This window comes from Sinocyclocheilus anshuiensis, unplaced genomic scaffold, assembly GCF_001515605.1.
Source record: "Sinocyclocheilus anshuiensis isolate Anshui unplaced genomic scaffold, SAMN03320099.WGS_v1.1 scaffold277, whole genome shotgun sequence".
NCBI lineage: Eukaryota > Metazoa > Chordata > Actinopteri > Cypriniformes > Cyprinidae > Sinocyclocheilus > Sinocyclocheilus anshuiensis.
Window position 1 is genome coordinate 950,468 of NW_015536463.1, and position 21,863 is coordinate 972,330.

Consider the following 21,863-nt stretch of genomic DNA (forward strand, 5'->3'; position numbering starts at 1 on the left):
AAAGACACTGCACTGTTGTAGTTTACATTTTTTTTGCATGAAATAGGAGGGCGCACTGCTGTGTTATTAACATATTATTAAATCTGTTCACAAAAAAAAGTTTAGATTGGTTTACTGAGTCAAATAATGGCACTTTCTGAATGTTTATTCTTTATTAAGATTGCAAGCCTACAAATCTACCAAGTGACTCCATAATTGTTATCTTCACAATAATGCAGACTATTTCCCCATATCACCGAACTGCATAGAAATCCAAAACAATATAGAAAAAAACAGAATAATAGCTTAACGAAATTTTGAGTCTCAATGAAAGATCCTATGTAATTTTATTTGTGTATTGTCATTGATCATTTTACACATACCAAATTCTTCTGCCATTTCCCCTCCTTTTGTAAACGAGATTTTCCAGTTCATTCGCGAATGAACCGGAATTCCGCTTCGAATCTTTTAGATTCAAATCAGCGACTTTTTCATTAAAGGGGGTATTTGTTTGTATTTGTTCAGTAGGTTACTAATGAAATACTTAACAGTCCGGTCCTGAATGCTTTCTGTTGGTTTTTATCAGTTACTGAAGGCAGGAAAAGGTAGTCACGCGTTTCAAAGGGGACGCTTCAGTGAACGAAATTGATTCGTTCACTTAAACGATTCTTTTAAAAACATCGATTCGTTCACGAACTATAACCACTCGCATAATAATAACCGCAGGCAAATGCTCGCTTTACAGTACGCGCAAACGAATTTTTAATTTAATGATCCTCAATTTGCACTCTCTATGTGATGATAACTGGGGATTACACTTTATTCCTCCGAATATCGTTTATTAAACCAAAACAAAAAAGGATAAATGTGTCTATGTATCGTGTATGTCACATGCATTTTATATAATAAGTTATGTATTAATGTGCCGGTGCTGCTTATAACATCACTGTACAAATAACGTGCTTTGAATGTATTCTGCACTGTAATTCTAATTGCCTAATAGTTGTGGGTTTCTACGAGTGCTGACCTGTCTTGAGATACGCTGATAACCCCGTCCTCTTTGGGGATGATCACAGCCGTATTCACCACATCTTGGAAACCCTCAATCTTACTCAGCAGGACGGGCTTTCGTGTCTGCGGACGGGGATGGATCTCTGCCGCCATGGCGCTGTAGTTACTCTCTCGGCAGCATAACACGCTGAGCGTAGGTCGGTTCGATTCAGAACTGCAGACGGTCAGGGATGCTGCAGGTCAGCTGATTAGCTCTCACACAGGCCCGTGCTGGTCTCACTCAAACACGATCTCTATGCCATGTTCTCTAAAGCCATGCGCGTGTTCTCCTCTCGCTCTCCACGTACACAGACGATCCGCCTCTTGAGTGAATCACAGATGCATGCGTTTGAGATGTGCAGGGTTGACTTTGACGAACACCATATTTGTAGAACCGGAAGTTGAACGTCATTTCTTTTTCCATTTGATTGACATTTGTGCATGAACAAAGGTTCACAGCGTTTGTTCAATTGAAACAATTAAATTAACAATTTATGTCAGTTAAGTCTACATTGTTTTCTTTTTTTTCCCTGAATACTTAAACTTTTTGAACGAATACTTTGTTCTCAACAACAAAACCACAGAGTGGAAATTGTTCTATTTATAGTTCGGCCTTTTCATGTGCAGACAGACATCACAGAACTATTGTAGGTTTTGCATTCCTTACTAGTTTGGTTTTTGCTTTACTAGTTTCATATTCCTTACCAGTTTTATATGACACATAATTTCACAGATTATGTGACCAATAAACATGCCATTGTATGCACGATATTATTATTATTATTATTATTGTTATTATTATTAGAAGTTCCTCATATTGCTTGGGTAGGTTACATGTCAAAGTGCTAATACTCAGACCAATAATGCTAACTGGCAATCAATCAACTGGCAAAGAAATAAGAGTCTTTTCTTGATGCATTTGCTGCTTTCATTGACTGGTTATAAACCCTGTGAAATATATGGGATTTGAAATTACATACACACACAGCACCTGCACAGTACCAGCACCTAATTGAATTAGCTTACTTGTGTGTGTATGTGTGTACATAGGCCTACTTGTAGTGTTTTACATATAGATTTTGCAACATCAAATACTTAATTAGACTGCTTCTTACTCTTAATATAAAGGTACATAGGGATTTATTGATATTGATCTGAGCTCCAAAAAAAAAAAAAAACAACTTTGGATAAACTTAGAATACTGCGTTCTGCAGTAAAATAGTCTTTTATGCCAGTTTGGATATAACAAATATTAATGCATGACCTATCTGAGAAAGAAAGTTTTTGTTTTCCTCTTAGACAATAATAATAAAACAATAATATAAAAATATACATTTTTCAGAGAGAGATTTTACTGGAACTCTTTGTTGAATGGACATGTGATTTGCTGGGAAATGTGTGGTTATTACCAGAGGTTTATTAGAAATAAGGTTTTAAAAAGAAACAAAAACTCATTTAATCTTATACACAGATTTATCTTTATTTACAACAAATCATTAATTACAGAAATTAAAAAAGCATAAATATAAATTGTACTTTCTGTAATAGCTATCATAAAACCACTTTGCGTTTATTTGGCGTTGTACTAAAAATACAGAATATTATACAGAGAATGAAAAGTGATTTCATTTAATTCACTTACTTTTATTTCGAATCAATTTTCACATTCATAAACGCAAATGTACTAATAAAAACAACTTTATGGTTTTGTTGGCTTAAGTAAGGCTGCACGGCTAAAGATTGTATACTTATTCTGATTTTTATATTTGGCACTTTTTTAACATTTATTTATGCAGTCGTTTTCTCCTTTTTCCTTGTTGTTTTGTATGCATTGTGTTTAATGTTCATTGTATGTAGATTTGAGCGTAAGTGCATGTACACATTTTTTTCAATAATAATAATATAAATCATTAGGTCTACAAATGCGCATGCTCCCTTTCAGCCTTTTTTTATTTTTTTTTTTTGAGAATATGCTAATCACTCATTTTCAGGTGCCAATCAGTTGAGGCGTTTTGACGCACAGTGCTCCGGGAGCGCCCAGGGGGCGGAGTCAAGCGCTGAACGCAGAATAAAACCACTGCAGCCCGCGAGCAGACCTCAGTGTGAGGAGAATCATGGACGTAAATTAAACAGAAAGTTACAATGACAAAAGTTAGGCATTTCTTTCAAATTACAGCAACAACACCCGTTTCCCTTGTAAATCAACAACCTTCCCCCCCCCAGGGTCTGAGGTTTGCCACCACATCTTGGAAACCCTCAATCTTACTCAGCAGGACGGGCTTTCGTGTCTGCGGACGGGGATGGATCTCTGCCGCCATGGCGCTGTAGTTACTCTCTCGGCAGCATAACACGCTGAGCGTAGGTCGGTTCGATTCAGAACTGCAGACGGTCAGGGATGCTGCAGGTCAGCTGATTAGCTCTCACACAGGCCCGTGCTGGTCTCACTCAAACACGATCTCTATGCCATGTTCTCTAAAGCCATGCGCGTGTTCTCCTCTCGCTCTCCACGTACACAGACGATCCGCCTCTTGAGTGAATCACAGATGCATGCGTTTGAGATGTGCAGGGTTGACTTTGACGAACACCATATTTGTAGAACCGGAAGTTGAACGTCATTTCTTTTTCCATTTGATTGACATTTGTGCATGAACAAAGGTTCACAGCGTTTGTTCAATTGAAACAATTAAATTAACAATTTATGTCAGTTAAGTCTACATTGTTTTCTTTTTTTTCCCTGAATACTTAAACTTTTTGAACGAATACTTTGTTCTCAACAACAAAACCACAGAGTGGAAATTGTTCTATTTATAGTTCGGCCTTTTCATGTGCAGACAGACATCACAGAACTATTGTAGGTTTTGCATTCCTTACTAGTTTGGTTTTTGCTTTACTAGTTTCATATTCCTTACCAGTTTTATATGACACATAATTTCACAGATTATGTGACCAATAAACATGCCATTGTATGCACGATATTATTATTATTATTATTATTGTTATTATTATTAGAAGTTCCTCATATTGCTTGGGTAGGTTACATGTCAAAGTGCTAATACTCAGACCAATAATGCTAACTGGCAATCAATCAACTGGCAAAGAAATAAGAGTCTTTTCTTGATGCATTTGCTGCTTTCATTGACTGGTTATAAACCCTGTGAAATATATGGGATTTGAAATTACATACACACACAGCACCTGCACAGTACCAGCACCTAATTGAATTAGCTTACTTGTGTGTGTATGTGTGTACATAGGCCTACTTGTAGTGTTTTACATATAGATTTTGCAACATCAAATACTTAATTAGACTGCTTCTTACTCTTAATATAAAGGTACATAGGGATTTATTGATATTGATCTGAGCTCCAAAAAAAAAAAAAAACAACTTTGGATAAACTTAGAATACTGCGTTCTGCAGTAAAATAGTCTTTTATGCCAGTTTGGATATAACAAATATTAATGCATGACCTATCTGAGAAAGAAAGTTTTTGTTTTCCTCTTAGACAATAATAATAAAACAATAATATAAAAATATACATTTTTCAGAGAGAGATTTTACTGGAACTCTTTGTTGAATGGACATGTGATTTGCTGGGAAATGTGTGGTTATTACCAGAGGTTTATTAGAAATAAGGTTTTAAAAAGAAACAAAAACTCATTTAATCTTATACACAGATTTATCTTTATTTACAACAAATCATTAATTACAGAAATTAAAAAAGCATAAATATAAATTGTACTTTCTGTAATAGCTATCATAAAACCACTTTGCGTTTATTTGGCGTTGTACTAAAAATACAGAATATTATACAGAGAATGAAAAGTGATTTCATTTAATTCACTTACTTTTATTTCGAATCAATTTTCACATTCATAAACGCAAATGTACTAATAAAAACAACTTTATGGTTTTGTTGGCTTAAGTAAGGCTGCACGGCTAAAGATTGTATACTTATTCTGATTTTTATATTTGGCACTTTTTTAACATTTATTTATGCAGTCGTTTTCTCCTTTTTCCTTGTTGTTTTGTATGCATTGTGTTTAATGTTCATTGTATGTAGATTTGAGCGTAAGTGCATGTACACATTTTTTTCAATAATAATAATATAAATCATTAGGTCTACAAATGCGCATGCTCCCTTTCAGCCTTTTTTTATTTTTTTTTTTTGAGAATATGCTAATCACTCATTTTCAGGTGCCAATCAGTTGAGGCGTTTTGACGCACAGTGCTCCGGGAGCGCCCAGGGGGCGGAGTCAAGCGCTGAACGCAGAATAAAACCACTGCAGCCCGCGAGCAGACCTCAGTGTGAGGAGAATCATGGACGTAAATTAAACAGAAAGTTACAATGACAAAAGTTAGGCATTTCTTTCAAATTACAGCAACAACACCCGTTTCCCTTGTAAATCAACAACCTTCCCCCCCCCAGGGTCTGAGGTTTGCTTAAGTTTACAAGGCATCGCTCTTTCAACACTTAACTACTGTTACACTGACAGAAAGAATGCGCGAGTCAGTTAGCATTAGCCGGCTAGCAGCGTGCTGACAGCAGCGACAGGAGGCGAACAAAAGATTGCTCTGCATTTGTCAGCTTGCACTGACATTCGGTCCATGTAGAAGGGGCGATTATCACCACAATGCCTGTGTTACTTTTCCTGATAGACACGTCCGCCTCCATGAACCAGCGCTCCCATCTGGGCACTAGCTATCTGGACATAGCGAAGGGCGCAGTTGAGACTTTCCTGAAGGTAAATGAATACACACCTCTGCTTCACACTCTCACTTTACTGAAAACTTACAAAAAAAATGCGTTTCCGTTCGCTTTTCTCCACAGCTGAGGAGCAGAGATCCGGCCAGCAGGGGAGACAGATACATGTTAGTGAGTTTCGAGGAAGCACCGGCTGGAATTAAGGTACAAACTCTTTTATTTCTTTCCAAACCTAATTTATTTCACTCCAGACACTCTCAGCGCTCGCTTCGTCTGTTTGCGTTGCAAAACAACACGGCTAAATTTGTAGTGTGAAAACATTCTGTCCAGCATGAATTTGTGTGTTTAAACATGGCCGACATTTTGTTCAGTGTGGCAGCAGAGAGCTCTATCTATGTGTGTGTGTGTGTGTGTGTGTGTGTGTGTGTGTGTGTGCTTGAGAAAAGAGAGACGAGGGGCTAACCTAACTTAGTTTTCCCACCCAGAGAGAGTGAGGACTCTTCTACCCTCTACATTAATACCCCAAAGCAAATTTCAGATCACTCTGTCTGTCTGAAGAATTTTGATGTGATGATCTCTTAAAAGGCATAACTAATCATTTTCTGTGTCTTGATATTTCAGGCTGGATGGAAGGACAGTCACGCCACTTTTATGACTGAGCTGAGGAACCTGCAAGCAGTTGGATTGACATCGATCGGCCAGTCTTTACGGACCGCTTTTGATTTGCTCAATCTCAATAGATTAGTTTCGGGGATAGACAACTATGGACAGGTATGTTATAAACCAGGGACTGGTATAAAGTCTATGGCCTAGCCCCATGAGCCCATCCCCAACACATCACAGTTAAATAAGCACCCAATAGGCTCACACTGTGCCAACACAATCCCAAGAGCCCCTGGTGACACACAGTAGTAACAACTAAACTGCATCTTGGATGCATATAAGGGTAATGACTAACTGAAAAGCAGGTCTTGTAGTAGGCGCTGATAATGCTTTTTCCCGTGCTTTCTTTTGAAAAAATTTCCAGTTCTTTTTGTTTTTTTAAGGACAGTTCTTGTATTTCTGCATGTTGAGCTGTGAAAGTTCAATGTGTTCTATGTGAGTTACCTCACATAGATGTAATGATAAAAGTTATTTGTATATTTTGATCACTCATGGAAGATTAATTTTATTATTATTACATTTTCACTTTTTTTCAATCAAATATGAGTGGTTCATGTTCCTGCATGATTCTAGGGTGTTCTGGCTGGTTTCCAGGGTGTTATTATGCAGATACTAAATGTTCTTATTCGTTTTAAGCACGTTACTGTCTTCACTTGATGGCATATATATGCCAGTTATATCTAATTATATCACCTGTCATGTAATTAAATTTTTTCACAGCCCTGATTCCTTTACCATTTACATTTACTGTGGCTTTCGCAGGTGAAATCCAGTCATTGCAATAGGAATCTGCATGATCAGGAATTTTTCAGAGATTTTGAACTTTTTTTTTTTTTTGGATTTTCTCAAACAATGCCTACATCAATCTGGTCTCCCTACCCTATTTTTGTTGCTCCAGTCATTTTTCCCTGCTTGCTTGTCTTTTTTTTTTTTTTTTTAAGATTTAGACCGAAAAGGAGAGTCTTTGATATATGCCATGGTTATATGATTTAGATTATATATACTGTTCCTAAGTTTATTATTGGCATGTAATGGAGCTGCATGTAGTGACATGACACAAGAAAAACGGGTCATTAAATCTTTCCTCTGCCTGCGGTAAATTTAGATACAAACTTTCTCCTTATATTATTGTGAATACTTAGTAATGGATCTCTCTTGGTTTCTGGTTCACGTATTTGTTTCAGAAATAATTCATCCATAAAACGGCAATGTGCTGATTATATAATTAAGATTAATGATTATTGAAAGAGCAGAGCGTTTTAATAATTATGCATTATTTTATCAGTGCATATGTGCCATATTTTTGGTTTGTGTAATAAAAGCAGTTTAACTACCTTATAGTTAACATCAAAAACAGTGGGTGTATTTCAAGCTATGCTTTTCTCTAATGAGCTCCACTGCTGGTGCTCAGTTTTTTATGGTTATATTGTCTTGTCTTTTGCAGGGTAGGAACCCTTTTTTCTTGGAGCCTGCTATCATTGTGGCCATAACTGATGGCAGCAAGCTGACCAGCAGTTCTGGTGTACAAGACGAGGTGGGTTATTTGTCAGTATGGGCCGGACTTTAAGGATTTCCTGTGATGGCCATCCTGTCTAGTTACGAGTTTCCTATTTTGTTTTGTACTTGCCATTTCCTGCTTGTTCTTTCCCCTTAAACTTTTCCTCTTGATATAGTTCACTCCTTCCTTTTCATATCTAACATCCATTGTTCTCTTTGACAGAATGACTTGCAGATCTGTAAAAGTAGCTGTCAGTAGCTGATAAAATTAGCAATAGTCAATGTATCCTACAGATTTCTTCCCCCAGGGATTTTTCCATTTATATGCTGACATATGAATGAATTCATTCTCTTTCTCTGCTCCAGTTACATTTGCCCCTGACAACACCGTTGCCCGGCAGTGAGCTGACCAAAGAGCCCTTCCGATGGGACCAGCGACTCTTCTCTTTAGTGCTCCGCATTCCAGGCCACGCCTCTCCTGACCCTGAACCAATAGGTGGAGTTCCACTTGACCCATCCCCTATTACGCCCATGTGTGAGGTCACTGGGGGTGTGTATGCATTTTAACTACTTATAAGTGAAAATTGTATTGCTGAAAGACAAATGTGTGGAATAGAAATGTTAATGAACTCAAATGAAGTCTGCTGGCCATGTATTTAGTGGTTCTAGTGCTAGATGTTGTATAGTAGTGATGTCTGGCACTTCAGTTACTCCAACCGTACACTAAACTGAGAACATTATCTTATCTTTATTTTCTGTTAAAGGTTTCAAAATAGGGAGCAAAATTTATAGCTTTTGATAAGTTGCATAAAGTATAAGAAATAAAAGGTATAACAGGAAATATAACTGTTGTCTGATGGCAGCAGTTCAGATTCAACACTAATAAAGATTCTCTCTGGAGTCATGAGTTCGTGAATGGCTACAACAGTTCTTGACTCACCAATTTATGTGTTTTAGGCATGCAAAAAATCTGCATTTCACACAATTATTGGGTGCTTTAATAATAGAGTTGCGTATATGTGATGTCATTGCATGATTACGTGAGCAAACGGTCCAAAAGAACCAGTTTTCGGAAAAGAATCTTAACACGAAGAATTAACATCCCTACTATATGGAGCCCCTCTGCGAGAATTTGCCAGAAGTTGAGAGAGAATTGTTCATGAGCAAGCATGTATAAGATCACAAGATTTTTGTTTCTCTTTCGTCTTTTTTGCGTTTAAAATAACATTTAGAATTGGATATTTATAGGTTTGAGGTTACGGAGTAAATTTAGACTGCTCTTTAAAAAACTCTACATGCCCTGCTGAGTAAACGTCAGGTTGTACCTGTCGGGTGGTGTTTAGGTGCTGTTAAATGGTGTTTGAATTGTGAATTGAAGGGAATTGCTGATTTGTGGTTAAGGGCAGATTCTGCTTTACTCGCGTGTGCTGACTAATACAGCTGTGTAATAGAGACGATCTGAACGTCACTATAAAGAGAGGAACAATGTCTGTCCTCTAATTCTGATAAAATACTAAACATAATAGAGCGGCTGCTGTGTAGTGTGTGTGTGTGTGCACGCATATGTGAATAGCTGTGGCCTGCCAATGAACTGGCCAGAAAAAAAAGGCCACAGCAAATGGTTTCATCTTAAACCAGACAGTATTAAGTTACTTTAAATATGAATAGTTGTGGATAAAATTGACATGTAAGCACTTATGTTAAAGCTCACGTCAGATACAATTGCTAAATGTCTTTTGATGGTGTTTTTTCTGCTGTGTGTTTAGGCCGTTCATACAGTGTATTTTCCCAGAGAATGCTGAACCAGTGTCTGGAGTCTCTGGTGCAGAAAATCCAGAGTGGTGTGGTCATTAATTTTGAGAAGACTGGACCTGATCCTCCACCTACTGAAGGTAAAGGAGGTCCTGGTTTTTGTAGTTATATTTTCAGTAGTATTTCAGTAAAGTGCCTATTAATAAAAATAACTGCTATTTTTTTCAATTTTGGTTGTGACCAATATGGATATATGGTGGATATAGATGGATACTTCATAAATCCAATGGTGCAAATTGCTATTTTAGTATACAAACATAAACACTATTCAGCCACAGAAGACTTTATGTAATTTACACAGTAAAAATACAGTAAAAACACTAAAATTGAGAAATTATTAAAATTTAAAATAAGTTTTCCATTTTAATATATTTTAAAATGTAACTTATTCCTGTGATTGCAAATCAGAATTTTCAGCTTTTTGTAACAATTTCAAAGTCTGTCATGTTTGATCAATTTAATAATGAATAAAAGTATTACTTTCTTTTCAAAAACAAACAAAAAACATATTGATCCCAAACAAACATTTGAATGGTATGCTTTGAGTGTATGCTTTACAAAAAGTTTAAACCAGGCCATTAATAATGACGCTACTTTTTTTGTTTTACCCAGATGGCCCAATAGAAATGAAGTATGGACCTCAATCATGGCACAGCTGTCATAAGATGATCTATGTCAGACCCAACCCTAAAACCGGTGTTCCTGTTGGTCATTGGCCTATCCCGGAGTCGTTTTGGCCTGACCAGAACTCTCCTACTTTGGTATGAAAAAACTTGTTTCAGTACGCTCTACCTAGGGCTGTCGCGATAACCGCAATATCGCAATACCGCAATACTATTGACGAGCAAACCGCAGAGGAATGCAAGAACCGCAGCAACCGCGATTTTTGCCTGTTTTCTTTTTTTGTAAGGTTATGCCCTTCTCGTTTTACACTTCATGCACGTGGACTGAATATTAAACAAGTTAGTAATGATAACATAATGTGTACCATGCTGATTTGTACAGAGGCTCCGTAGATTTGCACTTAACAAGCCTAAACAAACAGTGAATGAGAGAGAGATTGACTGAGGGCGTGCGATTACTTGCGTCTGTCCTCCAGGCCGAGTCATATATATTATTACAACTAGGCTAACTGTTATACATATAGGCTAACCATAGCCTAACGATCTTATTGTCAGGTTTGTTCTGTTATGTGGACCGTTATTTTGTCATTCTCTTCTGTTTACTTCACTTCCTGTATCAATGCTATTTGGTTTCGGTTTCATTGTCTTCTGAATATGACCTCGTTAGTATTGAGCCACTCAAAATTACCGCAAGGGAAATTCCCTCACCGCGACGGCCCTGTTCAGTCTGTTTTATATCCAATGTAATGTGTATATGCTCTGTTGGTTTTTCTAGTGTAATGAAAACTTCTAAGCCATGCAAGTGTACTTTCTGCTCATTTGACTCTGTCCCTCTGCAGCCTCCACGTGCAGCTCACCCGCAGGTGAAGTTTTCATGTGTTGATTCAGAGCCCATGGTGGTGGATAAAGTGCCCTTTGACAAGTACGAACTAGAGCCTTCTCCGCTCACTCAGTACATACTGGCAAGGAAATCATCACACACCTGCTGGCAGGTACTGCTCGTATCCATCTTTAAGCACAGTTATACACACTGGTCAGTTTACATATAGGCTGTATGTTCTCTCAGACTGCACTAACTTGCACTCCCGCTATGGCTGAGTGTTAATTGCTGTTTTATATGTTCTCAGGTTTTTGTGTGTAACAGTGCTAAATACGGAGAACTCGGGCAGCCGTTTGGTTATCTGAAGGCCGGCACAGCTCTTAACTGTGTCAACCTTTTTGTCATGCCCTATAACTACCCTGTGGTGCTGCCTTTGCTTGGTAAGCTTCATTAGTAACATCTAATTTATCATATGGAGGTATGAAAGGAATAATTCATAAAAATAATTGGTCGGTTTTATTCTAGTTCTGACTTGTCTTTAAAGGTCCCATATTGTCAAAACTGAAATTTCCTGGCTTTTTTCATGATAACTGAGGTCTAAGTGTTATGTAACTACCATATAAGTTTCAAAACAGACAAATGCACACAGCCTGCATAAAGTAGCTGTGCCTTTTCACAAGCCATTGTGACTTCCGTAAAAAGGTGATGTCAGAACTACACAGTCGCCGCCTTTCAGCCACCCCAAGCACTGCCTATCGTTCCACGCTCCTTTTGCCAAACCCCCAGACAACATTGCGTCCATACCATTGCTGAGCAACAACAACACCGAAACATGTCGAGAAAACGCTGTTCAATCGATTAATGTTAGGAAACTACATCATTGCACAGGCTTCCAAACTAGGGTTGGGCCGATAGACGATGCCATCGCCCATCACCGATGGCTGATAGACTTCACGATGTTGAGCCGGCATCATGATCCTCCCATCCCCCCCTCCCCCTCATACCACCCGCAATCCGGCCGCATCCCAATACCGTGTTCGGAAAGAAAATTACGTGTACTACGGAACCCCTAAAGTTAATAAATACTAGATGAGAGGAAAATATATATTTCAATGTTTTCTCTTGCAGTTATATCATTGGGTAATTATACTGTTTAAATTGCGGGCATCAGGCAGGGAGCCGCTATTATGCCTGGCATTGAAACTGCTTTTGAATGCACAATTTTAGTTTCACTTTCGAGATTCACGATCGAACGTACTTTGTTTATATTATGGAGCAGCAGTACTTACCACACATTTTACAAGAGTTGATGTTTGTCAGTGGTGCTCAGGATCTGCAATTCGCCATCATTCTCAGTCATCTCTCCTTACTCTGTTTATGTGGTAAGTGAAATTTTATGTACTGTAATATAACAGGCATTATGTAATGTCCGCAAACCGTTAGTAAACTTCTCACATATATTATGTTACATTATGGAGACAGCATAATCTGAAATTATAGTTTGTAAACGGTTATGCAATGCTAACGTGTTGCTAACTTGATGCTGATGTGTTGTAGATTTCTGCATTCGGGTTTTGAAAAAAAAATTAAAATAATAGTAATTACCATTCTGAAACATCCTGTTGTAAGCGCATTTGATGAGGTGGTTGGTTGTCACCTGTTGTCGCCGAATGGGGGTCTGACATGCTCAAACGGCATTCTGGCATTCTACAAGAATATTGGGAACTATTTGCGAATATCGGCATTCTACAAATCTGACATTCCAGCTCAAACATGTAAGGCCGGAAAACATTTCCCTCAGCAGTGGCCATCATTACAGGTGTTTCTATTTTTCTATTTGCCGCAGCAGGCTACAGCATACATGACCCTAGTTACCTGTGGTTGGCCTGGCCGTGCGTCACTCAGAAAACAACAGGCCAATCAGAAGAGAGGCTCATGAATATTAATTAGACAGGCCAAAATCGACCTGTTCTAAGCAGAGCTCCTGAGAAAGGAGCTGTAAAAATATATTTAGATGGTTTTTGGTACTTACTTGGCAAATATATATTCTTAAGGACATCAAAACCTAAAATAAAACTCCAGAAAGGTGTATAATACGTGACCTTATTTATATTAGTTTGTTTGATATTTTATTCCACCAAACTAGAATAAAACTAGCCACCAGTTTTCTTTGAATGTGAATGGATATAACTGTCATATATAACTCTGTTTATCATTTATAGATGACTTGATTACTGTGCATAAGTTCAAGCCTCCAGCAAAGTGGCGACAATCTTTTGAGAACTATCTTAAAACAGTCCCGCCCTACTATATCACTGTAAGTAATGGAATCAGTAATTCATTTTGACACTACAACATTGTGATTGTATCTTTTGGAATGCATTCAAGTTATTTTGTGTTTTGCTTAATCCTGATTCACGCAGGCCCTGCGGAAAGCACTAAGAATGATGGGAGCTCCAAACCTGTTGGCTGACAACATGGAGTGCGGTCTGAGCTATAGTGTTGTGTCTTATCTCAAAAAGCTCAGTCAGCAAGTATGTTCTAACATAGTTTGTTTTTATAGTCTTTATTCTTAAACGTGCTTCATGAAGTTTATACTGTGTACATTACAGGCAAAGATCGAGGCAGACAGAGTTTGTGCATCAGTAGGAAAAAAGGCGGCACTTGATGGTGGGATTAAACTTCGCTGCAGAAGCTCCGCCCTCTCTCTGGCACACAGGAAGGATTTCACGCAGCTGTTGAACAGTATCATGGGAGATGGGCCAGCTCTGCCAATGGAGGCAAACACCAAGGAGTTTGCTGGCTTTCAACTAGCTGCTCTGAATAAAGTACGGATATATACAACTGTAAATACAGTACACCTTGTGAATGTTTTGTACTGTTTTCATGCAGTCAAAACCACAAAGATGTACATGACATTGCTCGATGTGAATCAAGTCAGAGTGAGATTAACATTTAATGCTGTTTATTTTGAGGGCTGGAATTTAATACAAGTGCTTTACATATGGCACATTTGCAGTTTAGAGTCAAGTTTTTGTGCCTAACCAACTATTCCAACAGGACACAGTTGAGCAAAATCATCCATGTTCAGTTCTCACTAAATCCAGATCACTTATCTCCTGTTTCCTTCTCTTTTTGCACAGGCATTTAAACCGCAAGGACTGCGGAACCCCTATGATATCCCAAGATCTCATCTGCTAGACCAGCTGAGCCGCATGAGGCGGAACCTTCTGCACGCCAGCATCTGTATTCTGAAAGGTCAAGATCAAGGTAACGCTCGGACAGCCATGAATGGTTATTGATTTTCTTAGAGCAGTTTCCCGAGTATCTGGGTTATTTGCTGAATTAAATTTAGCTTTTGGTTTCCAAAAGAATTGTGAGCCTTTTTATCTGATATGGTTATGCTGTTACATGGTACGTTTTGAATGTTATTTATGTTTTTATAATAAATATTTTTCTAGATCAGCTGCACAGTGTTCCTATAGCTCAGATGGGCAACTATCAGGATTTCTTGAAGCATTGCCCGTCCCCTCTGAGAGAAGCAGACCCTGATCAGCCTAAACGTTTGCACACCTTTGGTAACCCCTTCAAATTGGACAAGAAGGTACCTTTAGATCTCTGAATTAAAAAAAAAAAGAAAGCATAATAAAGATTTTACTTTCAGGCAAATAACTTTGTCTCTCTGTGTCAGGCAATGATGGTAGATGAGGCAGATGAATTTGTTACTGGCACTCAAGGCAAAGGCAAACGTCCTGGAGAATCAAGCAGTCCTGCTGGGGGCGGGGCCCCCAAACGCAGACGCTGTATGTCTCCTCTGCTTCGGCTGGGACGGGCATATACACCTCCCAAAACACCACCTAGAAGTAAGTAACCAGCACACACAGGCATAAAATAACCCTTTAGTAGCAGGTCATTCAGAAATTAAAATCCTTTCATTTACTCACCCTTATTCTGTGAGCAAAACTTTGAATCTTCAGTTTTATGCATGTTTCATATCTGATTCAACACAGCTCCAGATAATGATGACACAGAATTGGGCAATCACATCAACAACCATCTCGAGTCAAACCGCAAATCGGACAAGGAGCCGAGTCCTGCACCCGAGTCTGAACTGATCCAGCAGAGGAACCTCCTTCAGCTGGATGAGGTCGAGAACCAGGAAAACAGAGTGCAGGAGAATGGCCAGTCCAGCGATAGTGAGTTTTCTCTGGGCAGCGAGGGTGAAGAGGAGGCCCCACGCCGCTACCCTTCCCCCTGCCAACTGAAGAAGATCAGAAACCAAGAGAGCCAGGAACTGAACTCTGAACTCCGAGTACTCATCACCAAGGAGATCAGGAAGCCTGGCAGACGTGAGTCACAGCGCGCACATACATGTGCAGATGTCTGCTACTTGTCTCTCATTTCCTCTCCTGATGCTCTTTCCTGGGTGGTGTCCAATAAGCGAAGGAGGGGTGACCCACCCACAAACGCTTTGTCTTGGGCCTTGTGAAATCAACTGGCCATGCTTGCTTTTGCTACATGTGCAAATCTGTAACATTGTTACAGCTGGTTTTCATTTGTCATTTTTATTTTTACATTGTAATGAATATTACAGGGTTTTGGAAATTAATTTTTTCTTGTGGTTTTACAGTTGTTTTTTGTCATTGCTCATAACACCATACATCAAACCTTTCTTCTCACCCAATGTCCTTTTTTTTTTCTTTTGTCTTAATGCAGGTTATGAAAAAATCTTCTACCTCCTCAAGCAAATCCAGGGCAGTTTGGAAACACGTCTGATCTTTCTGCAGAGCATAATCAAAGAGGCTGCCAGGTATACTCCAGATTCAAATGCTGATTTTTCAAGTAGATTCTAACTCTACATACTGATATTTGAAAGGTTAAAGCCCCAAGTATGCTTTCTTTTTTTAAAGCATTCTCTAACTCTCACAACTCGAGTCGAAATGATTTTAAATATATTTATTTATTTATTTGGGGTGTAACAATATACACGTATTCGTATTGAATCGTTCGGTATGAGGCTTTTAGGTTCGGTACACATTACAAACCGCAAACGATTTGATTCGTTGGACTAATCCGATTACATTTGGAAAAGAAAACAGCTTAAAGTGTGTGAAACATCACACACTATCTATTATCTGTGCTATCAAATGGACTATACTTTCAGTTATGTGTTCAGCTATACATGTATAAGAAGCATTCAGACCTGAAGTATACTTTGGTCTTGATGTGCAAACCCAAAATTATGCTGCTTTCATTAATATAAATAACCCCATGATGTTTTCATGGACAAAGCTCTCTAATTACTAATCAAATTACGTGTGGTGTGTGTGTGCAGGTTTAAGAAAAGGGTCTTGATTGAGCAGCTGGAGAACTTCTTGGAGGAGATTCACTTAAGAGCCAACAGCATGAATCATCTGGACGGTTTCTGAGCACTCCATCTGTCCTACTTGAAGGACTCGCGAACATATCTGCACTATTTATGTAATGTTATAATAAAGCAACTAAATCAGCAATATTCTACACCAATAAAAAGGCGAGTTACCAAGCAATTCTTTAAAGTTGGAGGTTTGAGTGACTTTGAGGTTTTGTAATTAAATGTAGACTTGCACACTCCAAAAGTCAATTGTTGTTTGTTAAATAACTCATCTCAGGAATGATGTTGCAGAAGATTTAGCATTTGGCAGCAGTGGAACATCTTTCTGGAATTTTGTTTTCCCAATATTCTTAAAAAGCTCTTTCTCGTTTCACAAAAGGGGTATTTTTTATTTTATTTTATTTATTTTTTTTTTCCTTCTCTATAAAAACTGACAAACTTCTGTGAAGGACTGTCTAACTTCTCTGAACTTTTGCTCTCTTGACTAAAAATAGCAAATGACCGTTCTGCACGGAGTAACCGTATTTGATTTACAGAAGCAACAACCGGAAGGATATAATAATGAAACACCCAAACGATGTAAAGTTGATACTTAATCATTCAGGATGGAGTTTAGAGCCACTTATTCATTGACATGGGAAGTTGCTGCTAATGTATTCCTGCATTACTGCCAAATATCCATTATTCCTTAGCTCTTTTTTTAATTTATTTTTTGGTCTGTCTTTGTGTATCTCACCCTCTTAACCCTGCACCCTAATGTAGGGACCAAATCTTTGCCATACGTGTTACCGAGAAAGGCTTCTTTAAAAAGTATTTTTATTATGCTGTATATATGTACATGGTGACATTGAAAATATTATTTAAGAATGTTTTGGTGGAAAGCCTTCTTTTGTATGTATTTGAATAAAGTCTATTTTACACCGTGAATAGTCATGTAAATGTAATTTTTCTGTCATTAATTTCTCAGTGGCACAATGTCATTAAAAAGGATTGCAAATCTTACCATGTTCATTGTGTTTTCTATATACTTAAACCCATCAGTTTGCAGGAATAAAGATTGAAGTGGCTCATCACGTTTTTTTGGCTATTGCTAAACCATAGACTGATGAAACGGACAGCTCTAGCTACTTGGGGAGTTTTGGTTATAGACCTTACAAATTTCAACAGTTTTTAAATGTGTGGCTCAGTACTTAACAGAATTCTTATTTCTGAGATCCATGAAATCAGTAACTGATGGTCACTAAACATTTCCATCAGAATTGAGAAAATTTATTGAGGGCAGATGGGGAAAAAAATGACAGACACTTTGAAGTGCAAAAACCCTGATGTAATAAAATTTTATTTACAGATATGTACAAAAGTCTTGTCCCTCTTCCTGAAGTGTCAGAGGACCCTCCTAACGGTCCTCAGATATCCCTCTGACCCCCCACCCATGAGGGAGGAGGGGTGTGTTGAGTTGGCAAAATCATACAAATGTATATTAACACAAGTCTCCTGTGTGTGTTTGTCATTTGAAGCAGTTGTGATTGCATGTATCATCTCAAGACATCTCGGCTGGATTCAGAACTCGACCTATAAACAGCAATGACCCTGTGGAGTAAAAACCTACAAATTAAACTGATTCTCCAATGTCACAAAACAGATGTCACGCAGATCTGTGTGGGTTCATTGTAGACTAATAACATTGTTTATGATGATCACTCTATGGAGAATTACATCTGCAGTCCCTAAATGTAAATGTAATTGACCTCTCTCTCTCCTAGGTACAATACAAACATTTTGGGTCTGTTTTTTTCTTTTCTTTTTTGGTTACACTTTATTTTAAGGTGTCCTTGTTACAGTTTAATTATACATTTAAGTACAGAGTAATATTAATTAACTATATGTACTCACTATATGGTTAGGGTTTGGCTAAGGGTTACTTGCATGTAATTATGCACAATTAAGTATTATTATAGTAAGTACATGTAACTTTTGTAACAATGACACCTTAAAATAAAGTGTTACCTTTTTTTGAGAGAGAGATCGAAATTAATACTTTTATTCAGCAAGGATGCATTCATTTAGACCTTTATAATGACATTTAAAATGTCCCAAAACAGTTTGACGAAAAAATCATGAATAGCACAACTTTTCAACATTAATAAATGCTTCTCGAGCATACAAGCATACAAATCGGCATACAATAATTAATTCTGAAGGATCATGTGACAAGACTGGAGTGAAAAATCTGAAAAATTCAGATTTGCCATCACATGAATAAATGACATTGTAAATAATATAAATAGAAAATTGTTTTTTATAAACTTTTAAATAGTAATAATTCAGAATATTACTGTATGTCTGATCAAATAAATTTAGCCCTGGTGGGCCTAAGAGACTTTGTCAAAAACATTAAAGAATCTTACTGACCTCAAATGTTTGGACGTTATATACAATTTAATGTCAGGGTAGAGTAATTTTAAGAATGCATGCTATCAGTTATAATTTCAGATTTTAGTATTTACCTGTACTGATCTGCCGTAAGATAAAGAGAAATGGTCGATCTGCTTTGAAAACCGCTGATCGGGATCTTTTCAATAGCACCATTGCTAAAAAGAAAAATAGAGGAAGAAAGCTCAGTCATCAGTTATTTCCCAGCCGATTCACAGCTTGAACAGTCTGTTCAACTATATCCCATCTGTTGACTACAACTGATTCTCAACCAGGTACACATACACCAGGGAGTAGCCTTGCTGAGCATATAAAAGATTACATCTTACATCTTAAAAAAAAAAATCAGGGCTAATATTTGGTAATATCCAGATGTGCTTTTGTCCTCTTCACAACAGAATAATGTTTCTTTAATTTGTTTAATTTGTTTCACAAGGACTTGAGGCTTGTTTTAACTATATCAGTGTCCACACTAACGGATGATAATGTTGTGTTTATTATAAGCATGCGCTGCAGTTTTGTCATCTGCTGCTCAAATGCTCAAGCTCTTTAAAGCAGGACGGATTCTGATTGGCTGTCTATGTTTTTATCTTTTATCAGCTGGAAAAATAAATCATTCAGGCATAACATGAAGTCTATATTATGATATTGGTATGTCAATACAGAGTCAGATCAGTCTTCATTAACATTAAACAGACAGTATTTGATATTCATAAGTGTTCCTAAACATTTCTCTTGTTTTCAATTTCTACACTAATTAATTTTTTTCAGCAAGTAAAATGTCACATACCTGTAGCTGAAGCTGCTTTTGTCCCTTCCTCTGTCACTTCTATTCTTGCCTCATGGAAAGCCTCTGATACAAAGAGCCCTTCTCCATCTGTAGACATATGAAACAGAAGGCTTAATCTTCACAGAGTGAATCATTGATTTAAACTGATGGTGTTTGTGATTATTTCCCAGCATCTATGACTGGTATAAACTGTTTTCGCTTTAACTGTCCTACCTGAGATGCCTCTAAAATCAGCAGCTGAGGGACTGAAGACATCAGAGATACCGAGAGACTGTAAAACAGGCTTCAGATTGAACCTGCTCTGCATCTTAAACCTAAAACACACACAAAACAAGGATATGTCCAATTTGCATAATATAATATTTCACAAGTAATTTTTATTTTTTTGCATGCAGTTACCTGGGCAGAAATATATCCATCTTAGTGCGTCTTAATCCAGTATCCCACAGTCCCACAGCACGGGCCGTGAGCTGCTTTTCCAGCTGGGCCAGAGGTGTTTTCCGGTCACTAGGTAAGGCCACCAGTAGCCTGAGTGAGCGATCCAAGTACAGAAGCTCCAGCACAGTGTACTCCTGCTCGGACGGCAGGCGGAAATGCCCTAAGACAGGTGGACAGGTAAATATATACGCTCTTAGCAGAACAATAGGCTTCCATCCAACTCTTGTATCGGTGTCTGTCTTGTTCCTCCTCTTACCAATATTGACTTCGGTTGACTGGTACATCATCGGGACTTTGACTGTGCTGCCGTCTGAGAGGCTGAAGGGCAGGTTCTGGGTGTCAGTGAAGAGAAATTGTTTCTGCCAGGCACCGTGACACACCACCGTGCTCAGAAGAGCCATGTGCAGTAAACTGTCTTGTCTGGAGGCCTCTTCCTGGGACTCACTGGACTGAAGCTGCTCCTCTTTTGTCTGGAGATGGTCATCAGCTTTAGAAATAAATCATACACTTACACTTAATCATTTATATGAAAACATACAGTATATATCCTACATGTAATATAGTTTCATGTGTCTCATCATAATAAAACAATTTAAATGCACTGACAAATATTTGGTGTAGAAACAATTTTCACTCAATTGCGAAATGAAAATTTGACAAAGAATTGCAAGTAACACATTTAATTAATCGTGACATTTTGAATTAATTTGACCATTTATATTTACATAATTATATTTGAAATTCAAATCAATATCTAATTTGGCATAATATATATTTATTTTTTATCATATATCTACATAATTACATTTAAAAGTCATATTTAAATTCCAATCAATATTAACTTTTACATAGAATATATTTACAAAATTATATTTTAAATTTATTCTTATATTTAAAATAAACTGGAAAATATTTGGTGTAGAAATTGTGAACATTTTACAAATAATTTTACAAGTAACACGTTTAAATAAACATGACATTTTGAATCAAGAAGAATGAAACTACTTTCTTGTAAAAATACTTCAATAATCTTTATTTCATTTACAAGTTTGATTTTTCTTTTTTTCTTTACACTATGGAAATCAATATTTATTTTTACATAATATATATTTACTAGTGCTGTCAAACGCATCCAAAATAAAAGTTTTTGTTTACATTATATATGTATGTGTACGGTGTATATTTTTTATGTATATATAAAGACACACATACAGTATATATTTAAAAATATTTACATGTTTATACATTTATATATTCATATTCTTATATTATTATATTATATATACATATATTTAATATATAAACATAACATATTTTTCTTAAACATATACATGCATGTGTTTGTATTTATATATACATAATAAATATACATGATATACACGCATATATTATGTAAACAAAAACTTTTATTTTGGATGTGATTAATCGTGATTAATTGTTTGACAGCACTAATATTTACATATAAATATTTGACAGTCATAATTATATTTAATTGCACATCATATATTTACATAATTATATTTAAATTAAATTACTTTAACAATATATATTTACAAAGTTAGATTCTAAATTCATAATTATATTTAAATTCTAATCAGTTTAATTTGACATCATATATTTACATAATTATATTTTAAATTCATTATTATATTTAATTTAAAATCATATCTAATTTTAACAT

The 21,863-nt window shown here is 37.0% G+C and overlaps 3 protein-coding genes across 6 annotated transcripts in view; 1 reads left to right on the forward strand and 2 right to left on the reverse strand.

Annotated features, from left to right (window-relative positions):
* The window catches only part of LOC107685482 (WD repeat and FYVE domain-containing protein 2-like), a 10,911-nt gene extending 9,508 nt beyond the window's left edge, over nt 1-1,403 (reverse strand). The window contains exon 1 of the mRNA XM_016482107.1: nt 1,007-1,403. Coding sequence (XP_016337593.1) covers nt 1,007-1,143 — 137 coding nt within the window. The 5' untranslated portion in view covers nt 1,144-1,403. The remainder of the gene's footprint in view (nt 1-1,006) is intronic.
* Nucleotides 1,404-3,128: 1,725 nt separating this feature from the next.
* Nucleotides 3,129-16,926, forward strand: LOC107685346 (integrator complex subunit 6-like). 2 transcript variants are annotated; one of them, XM_016482003.1, is made up of 19 exons: nt 3,129-3,260; nt 5,465-5,772; nt 5,859-5,936; nt 6,354-6,503; nt 7,840-7,929; nt 8,259-8,442; nt 9,659-9,784; nt 10,317-10,465; nt 11,167-11,319; nt 11,455-11,587; nt 13,370-13,464; nt 13,571-13,681; nt 13,760-13,975; nt 14,291-14,417; nt 14,609-14,751; nt 14,839-15,010; nt 15,158-15,496; nt 15,864-15,957; nt 16,483-16,926. In XM_016482003.1, the coding sequence occupies exons 2-19, from the start codon at nt 5,662-5,664 to the stop codon at nt 16,574-16,576; spliced, it is 2,565 nt and encodes an 854-aa protein (XP_016337489.1). In that variant the 5' UTR covers nt 3,129-3,260; nt 5,465-5,661; the 3' UTR covers nt 16,577-16,926. The 2 variants fall into 2 exon arrangements, with proteins under 2 accessions (XP_016337489.1, XP_016337423.1); XM_016481937.1 differs by lacking the exon at nt 3,129-3,260 and having other exon boundaries at nt 5,346-5,772.
* A 921-nt stretch (nt 16,927-17,847) lies between these two features.
* The window catches only part of LOC107685645 (probable serpin E3), a 6,542-nt gene continuing 2,526 nt past the window's right edge, over nt 17,848-21,863 (reverse strand). For all 3 annotated transcript variants that reach the window (XM_016482494.1, XM_016482420.1, XM_016482344.1), the window contains 6 exons: nt 20,439-20,669; nt 20,144-20,342; nt 19,958-20,058; nt 19,745-19,831; nt 19,029-19,112; nt 17,848-18,111 (listed from right to left, as the gene is read on the reverse strand). In XM_016482494.1, the coding sequence (XP_016337980.1) occupies nt 18,062-18,111; nt 19,029-19,112; nt 19,745-19,831; nt 19,958-20,058; nt 20,144-20,342; nt 20,439-20,669 (752 nt within the window). In that variant the 3' untranslated portion in view covers nt 17,848-18,061. The remainder of the gene's footprint in view (nt 18,112-19,028; nt 19,113-19,744; nt 19,832-19,957; nt 20,059-20,143; nt 20,343-20,438; nt 20,670-21,863) is intronic.